This window comes from Geotrypetes seraphini, chromosome 3 (genome assembly GCF_902459505.1).
Source record: "Geotrypetes seraphini chromosome 3, aGeoSer1.1, whole genome shotgun sequence".
Taxonomy (NCBI): domain Eukaryota; kingdom Metazoa; phylum Chordata; class Amphibia; order Gymnophiona; family Dermophiidae; genus Geotrypetes; species Geotrypetes seraphini.
In genome coordinates, this window is record NC_047086.1 from 108,851,910 (window position 1) to 108,864,699 (window position 12,790).

At 43.2% G+C, this 12,790-nt stretch overlaps 1 protein-coding gene across 3 annotated transcripts in view; it reads right to left on the bottom strand.

The window, feature by feature from the left end:
- ATAD2B (ATPase family AAA domain containing 2B) overlaps positions 1-12,790 on the bottom strand; it is a 528,611-nt gene that overhangs the window by 220,023 nt on the left and 295,798 nt on the right. For all 3 annotated transcript variants that reach the window (XM_033936345.1, XM_033936343.1, XM_033936342.1), the window contains exon 16: positions 942-1,250. In XM_033936345.1, the coding sequence (XP_033792236.1) occupies positions 942-1,250 (309 nt within the window). The remainder of the gene's footprint in view (positions 1-941; positions 1,251-12,790) is intronic.

Genomic DNA, 12,790 nt, shown 5'->3' on the forward strand with positions numbered 1-12,790 from the left:
ATCCGGCATCCCTCCCCCGCCGCTCACATCGCTCCACCCTCCCCCGCGATTCTACATCCCCCCTGAGCACCGAAACGAAATCCCTTACCCCGATTGGGCACCGGCACCAGTACCAACGCATAGGACATGCCGGTGCCAGAATATCCTCCCCTCTTCTGGGCTGGGCGGTGCGTCAGAGATCCTCCCTGTTGCCTGTGCTGGGCTGGACTAGGTCTTGAGCATTTGCGCATGCTCAAGGCCTTCTGGTCTCGCTCTCTCCGAGATTCTGAATCTCGGAGAGAGCCCAGCCCCTAGTCCAGCCCAGCACAGGCAACAGGGAGGATCTCTGACGTACCGCCCAGCCCACACACACATATACACACACACACATACACAGAGAGAGAGAAAATAAACTGAATTCTTTTTAGCCAAAAGCAAGCAGCCATCAAAAATTGCATCTCACTTTATATTTGAACCTTCCCTTCTTCCCCCATTGCCTCCTCCCTGCTACCTCCCTTTCAAGTAGAAGAGCTCCCACTTCCTCTCTGCCCCGGGTCTACTGTACCACCCTGGTGATCTAATGGCAAGAGCAATCCCCACTTGCTCCTGTCTATGCCATCTCCAAAATGGAAATGGCTACCATGACTTCAAGCAGCAGTAAGAAAGAAAAGAATTAAAACCATGGGGGGAGGGAGGGAAGAGGAGGAATCTGAAATATAAACACTCTGTTTATATATGAGTTAACATTTTTGTACCCTTTTTTTAAAGGAAAAATGTTCTCAGATCATATTCGGATGTGCTTATATTCGTGTATATATGGTAATTTTTTGCTTTGCTAGGTTTACTTCAAAATTCAAACATTTTTGGCTCTAAATTTCAATATACTCTACTGCTTTAATGTTTCCCTTACAGCAAAGAATGAAATACCACAATGGAATCAAACTTCTAGTGAAAAGACATACCTTTTTTGTTACCCTTGCTAAATTCGGCATGGGGAAACACTTTGTATAAAACTGCAAGGATGTTACTAAAGGTTCTTTCTAAGAGTGGCCGTATAATGGCAGATAGTGCATGTCCTGGAGACATCACGGCACGCTGTGAAGCAGGCACAATATTCTTCATTGCATGGTAAAAATCTTGTGCACCAAGAACTACTGAAGAGACATCAAGTTGCAGCTTCTGACTGCTCGCATAAATCTGGGGATAGCGTCGGCGAAGGGCTATCAAGGCAGCCTCTGTGCAAAGTGCTTTAATGTCAGCTCCACAGTACCCTGTTATAAGAAAAAAAAAAAAAGAAGAATATATTTTTTCAAAAGGCAAACTACATTGTTCCAACAAGAACTAAAAACTGCCCACATCCAAACAACTCAGATATTGTTGAAAATGCTAAATGAAGGAAAAAACGAAGTATGATATCTGGAGGAAATAGGGATACACTAAGGGCTCCTTTTACTAAGCTGCGATAGTGGTTTTAGCACGCACTAGACCTTAACGCCAGCATTGAGCATAGTTCTAGCCGCGTAGCGTGGGTTTAGCGTGTGCTAAAAACACTATCGCAGCTTAGTAAAAGGAGCCCTAAGAAGTAACAGTGGATTACTGTATATACTCAAATATAAACCGGGATTTGGGGGCCAAACAATTGGCCCAAAATGGGGGTCCCAGTTTATATTTGGGTCAATGCCCCCTCCTAGAATTGTTTAAGGCTGCCATGTCCAGGCTCTGTCCCCCTCCTCCTCCCTGCCCTATCTTCCAACCTCTGCCGATCTGGTGGAGGTGCAGCGTATCCTCTGCAATCGTTGGTGGAGGTGCAGCGGGCAGGAGCAAGATTTTTGAACTCCTGAATTCGCGGGAGCCAGTAAGGAAGCCGCTCAGTGCCGAGAACCAGCGCAAAATTGTGCTGCTGCTCGTGCTGCTGATTTGGACTAAGTGGATCCGTGCAGCTGGTTAGCAGCGGGGCAGGAGTTCAGAAAGCTTGCTCCTGCCTGCTGCACCTCCACCAACAATTGGCAGAGGACCCGCTGCACCTCCATTAGATCAGCAGAGGTAGGAAGATAGGACAGGGAGGGGGGACAGAGGGCAGAGCATGCGAGGGAGAGTGCAGAGCCTGACAGGGGAAGGACGGATGGAAGGATGCTGGGTGCAGAGCCTGACAGGGGAGGGGAGGATGGAAGGATGCTGGGTGCAGAGCCTGACTGGGAAGGGGATGATAGAATGATGCTGGGTGCAGAGTCTAACAGGGGAGGGGAGGATGGAAGGATGCTGGGCGCAAAGCCTGACAGGGGAGGAAGGAAGGGGCTGGATGCAGAGCTTGACGGGGCAGGACACTTGAAAATTAAGCTGCCCGACTTATATTCGAGTCAACCATTCTTCCTCCTTTTTGGGGGAAAAAAGGGGTTCTCAATTTATATTCGGATTGACATATTTGAGTATATATGGTACTTTAGCATTTGATATTAGCTACACAAAACCCATTCCCAGTGAAAGGAGGCAGGAGGGATAGAAATATTAAATCAAAATGGTGTGACATATGTATCAAAGTTGATTAACAGTAAGAAAAGCAGGTAAGGAAAGAAGTAAAAGGGCTTGAAAATATGGATTTTGACCCTTTTAACTGTTGGTATGTGACTGGGTTTTCAGTATTTTCTAACCTATTAAAATTCAATTTTATATCTGTATAAGAGTATATGTTTTGTATTATTTTGTTGTTGATTCAAGATATTATGTACGTGGATATTATTACCCGTTCTCGGAGGATGGGCCAAAAATATGGATAGATAGATATAAAACTAATAGGGATACAGAATGAGCAGATTACATGGGTCAGGTACATAGACAGTAATGAAACTGATAGGTATGCAGAATGAGCAGATTACATAGGTCAGATAGATAGATAGACAGATTGTAATGAAACTAATAGGTCTACAGAATGAGCAGATTACATGGGTCAAAGATAGCTAGTAATGAAACTAATAGGTCTACAGAATGAGCAGATTACATGGGTCAGAGATAGATAGATAGCTAGTAATGAAACTAATAGGTATACAGAATGAGATTACATGGGTCAGAGATAGATAGATAGCTAGTAATGAAACTAATAGGTATACAGAATGAGCAGATTACATGGGTCAGAGATAGATAGATAGCTAGTAATGAAACTAATAGGTATACAGAATGAGATTACATGGGTCAGAGATAGATAGATAGCTAGTAATGAAACTAATAGGTCTACAGAATGAGCAGATTACATGGGTCAGAGATAGATAGATAGATAGATAGTAATGAAACTAATAGGTCTACAGAATGAGCAGATTACATGGGTCAGAGATAGATAGATAGATAGATAGTAATGAAACTAATAGGTCTACAGAATGAGCAGATTACATGGGTCAGAGATAGATAGATAGATAGTAATGAAACTAATAGGTCTACAGAATGAGCAGATTACATGGGTCAAAGATAGATAGACAGTAATGAAACTATTAGGTCTACAGAATGAGCAGATTACATGGGTCAGATAGATAGATAGACAGTAATGAAACTAATAGGTATGCAGAATGAGCAGATTACATGGGTCAGATAGATAGATAGACAGTAATGAAACTAATAGGTATGCAGAATGAGCAGATTACATGGGTCAGATAGATAGATAGACAGTAATGAAACTAATAGGTATACAGAATGAGCAGATTACATGGGTCAGATAGATAGATAGACAGTAATGAAACTAATAGGTATGCAGAATGAGCAGATTACATGGGCCAGATAGATAGATAGACAGTAATGAAACTAATAGGTATACAGAATGAGCAGATTACATGGGTCAGATAGATAGATAGACAGTAATGAAACTAATAGGTATACAGAATGAGCAGATTACATGGGTCAGATAGATAGATAGACAGTAATGAAACTAATAGGTATACAGAATGAGCAGATTACATGGGTCAGATAGATAGATAGACAGTAATGAAACTAATAGGTATACAGAATGAGCAGATTACATGGGTCAGATAGATAGATAGACAGTAATGAAACTAATAGGTATGCAGAATGAGCAGATTACATGGGTCAGATAGATAGATAGTAAAAAAAACTAATAGGTATAAAGAATGAGCAGATTACATGGGTCAGAGATAGATAGATAGATAGTAATGAAACTAATAGGTATACAGAATGAGCAGACTACATGGGTCAGATAGACAGTAATGAAACTAATAGGTATATAGAATGAGCAGATTACATGGGTTAGATATATAGATAGATATACAGTAATGAAACTAATAGGTATACAGAATGAGCAGATTACATGGGTTAGATAGATAGATAGATAGACAGTAAAGCACAGTTACTTACTGTAACAGGTGTTATCCAGGGACAGCAGGCAAATATTCTCTACATGTGGGGTGACGTCACTGACGGAGCCCCCTAGCGGATGTTTTAGCAAGCAGACTTGCTCGAAGACCTTCAGGCTTGCAATTGGCCCGCGCATGCGCGAGGGCCTCTCCCGCCCTGCCTAGGGCATGCGTCTCCTCAGCTTGTTCTCAGTTCAGATAGCAAGCAAAGAAGCCAACCATGGGGAGATGGGTGGGTTAAGAGAATATCTGCCTGCTGTCCCTGGATAACACCTGTTATGGTAAGTAACTGTGCTTTATCCCAGGACAAGCAGGCAGCATATTCTCTACATGTGGGTGACCTCCAAGCTAACCAGAAAGGGATGGAGGGAGAGTTGGCAATTTAGGAGAATAGATGTTGCAAAATTGACTGGCCAAAGCGGCCATCACACCTGGAAAAAGCATCCAGACAGTAGTGAGAGGTGAACGTATGAACTGAGGACCAAGTGGCAGCCTGACATATTTCCTCAATGGGAGTGGAGTGGAGGAAAGCAACAGACGCCGCCATCACCCTGACCCTGTGGCCTGTGACTATACTCGGCAGGGAGAGACCAGCCTGAGCTAACAGAAAGAAATACAAGCGGCCAACCAGTTAGAAATGGTCCGCTTAGAGACAAAGCGACCCAAGCGATTAGGATCGAAAGAAAGGAACAGCTGGAGAGCAGAACGATGAGGAGCGATGCGCTTCAAGTAGAAGGTCAGCGCACGCTTACAATCAAGAGAATGTAGATCAGATCAGTGGTCCATTGTGCCCAGCAGTCCGCTTACGTGGCGGCCCTTAAGTCAAAGACGAGTGCTCTAAATGAGCCCAGCCTCACCTGCGTATGTTCCAGTTTAGCAGGAACTTGTCCAACTTTGTCTTGAATCCCTGGAGGGTGTTTTCCCCTATAACAGACTCCGGAAGAGCGTTCCAGTTTTCTACCACTCTCTGGGTGAAGAAGAAATTCCTTATGTTTGTGCAGAATCTATCCCCTTTCAACTTTATAGAGTGCCCTCTTGTTCTCCCTACCTTGGAGAGGGTGAACAACCTTATCTATTAAGTCTATTCCCTTCAGTTTCTTGAATGTTTCGATCATTTTCCCTCTCAGTCTCCTCTTTTCAAGGGAGAAGAGGCCTAGTTTCTCTAATCTCTCACTGTATGGCAACACCTCCAGCCCCTTAACCATTTTAGTCACTCTTCTCTGGACCCTTTCGAGTAGTACCGTGTCCTTCTTCTTGCATGGCGACCAGTGCAGGATGTAGTACTTCAGGTGAGGGTGCACCATTGCCCGGTACAGCAGCATGATAACCTTCTCCTATCTGTTCATGATCTCCTATAGCCATTCCTAAATAGCAGAAACTATCACATAATTTACCCTTCCTTTCAAAACTTGTGGTAAAACCTTACACTGTGGTAAAATGACCGGTTAGCCAGCAGACCCTAGTCTTTAAATTCTAAATCAGACAATGTCGTAACAATATACATTTTTGTTCTGCTCTGTAACTCAAGGGAAAAAAAAAATCAATGATCAATATGAACTCACAACTTGACAGCATCCAGGAACCAACTTGCTATATGTAATGAGTATTAACCCATACAGATACCAAAGGTTAAGAAGAGCAACTTTAATACTATTTTTTTTTTTAACTCTTCCAAATGACAGGAGAACTCATTCCATGACAAATAATGTCTGAGACAGTAAACAGGTGAATCAGAAGTCTGCACAAGGTGGGCTGTACAGAAAGAAGATTATTGAGGTAAGAACCTAATCTTCCATTCTGTTGCAAAGACATAGGATTTTGTACTGAAGCTGATCTACCAAAGCAGTGCCAGCTGTCTAGGAAGGGACAGATGAGCCTGCCTACAGTACCAAGGACCCAAAAGTGGCATCCTCTCAGGTCACCAGATCCACTCTGTAGAACCTTGTAAAGGTATGGAGAGTAGACCAAGTAGCTGCTGTACAGATTTCATAAAAACATAAGAACATAAGCAATGCCTCCACTGGGTCAGACCTGAGGTCCATCGTGCCCAGCAGTTCGCTCACACGGCAGCCCAACAGGTCCAGGACCTGTGCAGTAATCCTTTCTCTATACCCCTCTATCCCTTTTTCCAGCAGGAAATTGTCCAATCCTTTCATAAACCCCAGTACCGTTCTCTGCCCTATTACGTCCACTGGAAGCGCATTCCAGGTGTCCACCACACGTTGGGTAAAGAAGAACTTCCTGGCATTTGTTTTTGAATCTGTCCCCTTTCAACTTTTCCGAATGCCCTCTTCTTCTTTTATTTTTTGAATGTTTGAAGAATCTGTCCCTCTCTACGCCCTTCATGATCTTGTATGTCTTTATCATATCCCCTCTAAGTCTCCTCTTTTCCCGGGAAAAGAGACCCAGTTTCTCCAATCTCTCAGCGTATGAAAAGTTTTCCATATCTTTTATCAGACGTGTCGCTCTCCTCTGAACCCTCTCGAGTAACGCCATATCCTTCTTAAGGTACAGCGACCAATATTGGACACAGTACTCCAGATGCGGACACACCATCGCCCGATACAATGGCAGGATAACTTCTTTCATTCTGGTTGTTAATACCCTTCTTGATTATGCCTAGCATTCTGTTTGCCTTCTTAGTGGCTGCTGCGCACTGTGCCGTCGGCTTCATTGTCATGTCCACCATTACCCCCAAGTCCCTTTCTTGTGGTGCTTACATGTGTAGGGCTTGCATGCACCTTTCCAAGGAGCCATTGGAAGAAAAGCATTGGTATACTAAGAAGAGTGCCCAGCTGGATGGGTGTGTTGTATGATTTCATCCTTTTTTGACTGAGGAATTTGTTGTCATGACATAGCTTCTAAGACCCAGCTTATTAGTTTGTTTATTACAGAGAAATAGAACTGGGAGAAGATGGTGAAAGATCTAGGGTAGACCAAGCCCCAAGAGCTGCCAGAGGAGAAGCCAAGGGATACTTCTCATTTCGTTTTGTGAAAGTTCAGATAAGAAAGGCGTGAAGACGTCACATGCATGCCTTTGGAAAATGGCCACTATCTCTATCACAACACATTTGACTAGAAGTGTTGCTGCTTCCTGGGCAGAGTCCCGGGATATTCCACCTGATGAAAGGGTTCTGAAGGAATTAAAGGAGGAGATAGTGGAACTACTGCGGCAAATTTGCAACCTATCCCTGAAAGCAGGCGTGATCCCGGAGGATTGGAAGATAACCAATGTTACGTCCAATTTTAAAAAGAGATCAAGAGGTAACCCGGGAAACTAGACTGGTGAGTCTGACCTCGGTTCTGAGTAGTGGCTCGTGGCCAGCAGGGGGAGCTATTTATGGGACGATAATGGAATGGATGTCGGAGCATGATAGTGCAGTATTTTTGTGAAGTTTTTCTACAAAAGCGCCAGTTTTTCATATGATTCTGGGTAATTCTAGTTAGAGACAATTCTGTGTCAGTTAAGGACCACGCCCAAATAGAAGCGTACGGAAAAACAGGTGAATAAAAATTTGAATATAATGTAGCTAAGGCCAGAGAAAAACACACTAAGGATTAATATAAGGGAAAGCATAATAATATCTGTGTATGTACTTTGCTGTTGAGCCAAATCATGGTGGAAATCATGATTACATGGAATCCAGTTTGGGTTCTTTGTGTGTACTATATCTGTCCTGTCTTCGGCCACCATCTTGGGCCAGTGAATAATATTCTGTCTTTGTCCTCTCTGAGTTTTCCCGCTCCCAGCCTCGTGGTGTTAATTAATACCACATGGGCTTGCTTTAGACTGGTAAAGAAGGATAACGTGTCTCAAACTGAATTGGATGTAGTTTTGAATGAAAATTATGATTTATTGAATGGAAAAGCTTGGCCAAGCAAAGAGTGAATGAAGCAAAGTATAAATGAAGTGTATGACTGTGCTGCTTTGAAAAAATATATTTTATATATTTTAAACCTGAAGAAACACTAAGGAAAATCCTGAGGCAACATCTGGGAGTAATTAGAGTCAGAGACTGTTGCTTCAGTCTCCAGCATAGGAAGGGGGGGCATTGGAAGCCCATGCTTATCACTGTGTGTAACATGAAGCTGTCAGCTTTCCTCTTCCAGACTAAAGTTACTGTCAATTTAGGGAGAGGTTGAGAATTTCTCAGCACCCTGTTAATAATTGTAGAATTCTTTTGAATATGTTAATGTTAATTCAGAAATCAAAAGTAATTTTCTGAAACTTTGTCTAACTTTTAAATGTCGAGGAATGTTTCTTTGTCCAACTTTAAGACCACCCATAGGATTGTTATTGGTTGATTATGATGATGATGTCACCGAAAAGCCAACAGTATATAATAGAAACTCTGGAGCTAGAAAAACGAGACCGTTAGGAGAAGGCCAGCATTTTGGCCACTATTAACGATCTCCCATTAGCGCAATCGGTAAGCAATGATGCTGTTCTTTTGATCTAATAATGGAAAAATAGAAACAATAATTCAATAAATCTTGGTTATAATTTTTAAAACCTTGCGCTGGTGTCATTTTGCATGTATAATTATTTAAAAAGCAAGCCTCTGGAAAGATTGGAAGAGAGCATCCACCAATGGAGAGACTTCTTCAAGGAAGGAGTGACTGAAATGTGTCAAGAAGGAGGGTTGCAAACTTGCGTCCATTGAGATGTCAGGGTCCACTGAGGAATTCTGAGGTGAAGTCTGGCAAAAAGAGTCAAGTGTACTGTGGAGGCCATGTGACCCAGAAGTACCATCATGTGTTTCACTGAGATGGAAGAGCGGGAAGACACTGTATGACAGAGTTGAAGAGCTTCCAGACGTTGTTGTGGAAAGAATGCTCCGAGTTGGACAGTGTCCAGAACAGCTCCAATGAATTGTAGATTCTGTGAGAGCTGAAGCTGAGATTTGGGAAAGTTGATTTTGAATCCCAAACTCTGTAGGAACCAGATAGTCTGTTGGGTCACTACAATAACCCCTTGAGATGTGGAATCTTTGATGAGCCAGTCGTCGAGGTAGGGAAATACCTGAAGACCATGGTTTCGGAGAGCTGCCGCTACCACTACCAGGCACTTGGTGAACACTCTGGGAGACGAGGCCAGGCAAAAAGGTAGTACTCTGTATTGATAATACAGCTTCCCCATCCGAAATCTGAGGTATTGACAGGAGGCTGGATGAATGGGAATATGAGTGTAGGCCTCCTTGAGATCCAGAGAGCATAACCAGTCGTTCTGTTCGAGAAGGGGATAAAGAGATGCCAGGGACAACATTCAAAACTTTTCTTTGACTAGAAATTTGTTGAGAGCCTTGAGATCCAGAATGGGCCGCAGATCGCACATCTTCTTCGGAACAAGGAAGTAACGGGAGTAAAACCCCCTGTTCTGCTGTTCCAAGGGAACTGGTTCGATGACATGGAGAGAAAGCAGAGCTTGAGCTTCCTGAAGAAGAAGGGCGGTCTGGAATGGATTGGAAGGATACTCTCTTGGAGGAATCTCTGGTGGAACCTGAGTGAAATGAAGAGAGTATCCTTCTCTGATGATGGAAAGCACCCAGAGGTCGGATGTAATTATCGTCCATCGGTTGTAAAAATAATGGAGACGACCTCCTATAGGGGGAAAAAGAGACAGAGACAGAACGGTGGAGGTTATGCTCTGTTGCAAACAGTCAAAACGGCTGAGAAGCCTTAGATGCAGCAGAAGGCTGAGGTTTCTGTTGCTTCTGAGGTTGCTGTTTTTTCAGAGGAGGGCGAGTATAAGGAGTCGGCTTCGGAGCAAAACGCCTTTGATAGATAAGAGCAGGGCGTGCAGGCTTGGCAGGAGCTGGTTTTGGCTTAGGTCTGACTATAGAAGCAAAGGATTTTTCATGGTCAGATAATTTCTTGGTGGCTGCCTTGATTTATTCATCAAAGAGGTCGTTGCCCTCACAAGGAATGTTAAAATTATGATAGGCAGCAAGAACCCTTGAAAAACAAGGTTGGAACCGAGTGGCGAGTGAAAATTCTGCCGAAAACCTGTCGATGTCCTTGGTAAGGGGGAAGGCAGGAAATTGGAATAAGCCCAAAATTAAATACAAGGAAAAAGCTTGATACGAAGGAACCTTCAAATGGCCGCTAAGTTAAAAAGAAAATAACGGTAAGTAGAAAAGAAAAATGGAAGCAGGAAGACAACCCAAACTGGACGAAGTCCATGTCTTCTTCACTCCACGGAAAATGAAAAACTGACAACCTTGCAAGCTAGCATCAGGCGGGAAGGCACTCACACATGCATGGTGAGGGCATTCTCAAAGCTTTGCTGAAAGCTTAAAGTGACAGTATACTTTAACACTGTCCATACTGGGCTCCATGGATGACATCACCCATCTGTGAGAATATGCCTCCTGCTTGTTCTGGGATAAATTATTATAGGGAGCTCTTCCTACTGAAATAGCTAGTCCACTATAGAGGCATCCCCATCTGCTAAAGGAAGCTTGTTTCTTTCCAAAATATCCACAACAGATGCCACCTTGCTTCCAGGAAATATAAACATGCTCCTATATCTGGATCCTATGCTTGTCACCAAAAACTACACTTCCCAATCATCCCAGGACTCCAGACAGTCCTCTTAACACATACAACTTTCTATGTGATGAGACCAAAATGCTCTTATTAGTCTCAAAGTCCACAGCTGGGTCAGCTTTACTTAAAAAAAAAAAAAAAAGGACATATGAAGAGAAAAATGCTTTTGAACTGAAAAAGAAGAGCCTCTAGACTCCTTTTGAGCCAACAAAGGTGCCTCAACTTAAACAAGCTCAAGAGTAGACAGAGAGAGAAGATGACCATCTCTCCTGCACTTTTCTCTTTAGCTATGGGCTCCCAAGAAGGAACAGCCATCTGATACTCCTTGCCCACAGTAATGTGAAAAAATTAGGACACCCCCAAGAAATATTCCATTCTTTCTCACAAATCTTTTTTTTTTTTTTTTTTTTTTTAATCTATGGAAAAGAAAGTGATGTAATTGCAGGTAAACAACAAAAATTTTCCTTGATTTACTCATGAAACAAAAGATAGCCATAAAAATGTGTATTTTTTTTTAATTTTTTTTTGCAATTACCATAATTTTCGCTCCAGGCAGGACTTGCGAGAACTGACTGCAGCCATTCGGAGATCGGCATGAGCCCAATCAGGAGCGCAGAGGGCTTACTCCTGATCTCTGCGCTTCTGGCCTGTGTGATGCTGGCTGAGAAAGATGAGACAGCCGTCTAAGGAGGCAGGAATTTAGAAAGGTACTGAGGAGGTATGATTAAAGGTATGGGGGATGATTAAAAAAGGTACTGGGGGTACGTGGGGGATGATTAAAGGGGGCATGTGGGGCTATGATTTAAAGTACTGGGGGGGGGGGTTGGGGGCCTGCCTGCCACTAGACCTGCCTGCTCTGTGCCCTGTCCATGCCCGCCTTGTCCCAGCCTACCACTAGACCACCTGAGGGGGGACGGGACAGAGTACAGGGCCTATCAGTGAGAGGGGACAGGGTACAGAGCCTGGCAGGGAGAATTTGTTCAGAATGGGGTTTTTTCTTGTTTTCCTCCTCTAAATCTAGGGTGCGTCTTAAGATCAGGTGCGTCTTATGGAGTGAAAAATACGGTATATTTATTAGCAACTGTAATAGGTAACATACAACCAGAAGTAAGACAAATAGCAACAATGCAAAACAGCACGGTACCACAACAAGGGGAAAGCAAACCAGCGATAGTACAAGGAAAACAGTAAACTCCTGGGCATATGCTTATCACAATTAACTTTTATAAGTAATAGTGAACCCCCAACCATACACAACCAATCTACCAACAACCATCCTCAAGTCTCAACAGACGGACGTTCACCATGCACCCATCCACTCATACCCCCCACACAACCATATATCTACCCAGGTAATAATCGGCAATGGCCCCTATAGGGTCAGTGAGCAGGATCTACAACATCAGTGCTACCAGAACACAAGAGCAAGATCTTAAAAATGTATATTCTAACTGAGGAATAAATTATGACACCCCCACATATTCTCCCATTTAAAGTGGCTCAAATCACACACAGGTGTATCACATCAGGTGCACAAGATTAGAACATCGTTACTAAGCATTTTGAAGGAAGTTTGGGGTGTTCATACCTGCTGAGGTGAGAGTGAACACCATGGTGAGATCAAAAGAGCTGTCTGAGGCCTTCAGAAAGAAGATTGTAGAAGCTTATAAGTCTGGTAAGGGATTTAAAAAGATCTCAAAAGAATTTGACATTAGCCATTCCATGGTCTGGAAAATAGTGTACAAGTGGTGGGCTTTCCAAACAACTGTCAACATACCCAGGCATGGCTGTCCAAGCAAGTTGACCCCCAGAGCAGATCGTAAGTTGCTAAAAGAAGTCTCCAAAATCCCTAAAATGTCATCATGGGACTTACAGCAGGCTCTTGCTACTATTGATGTGAAAATGCATGT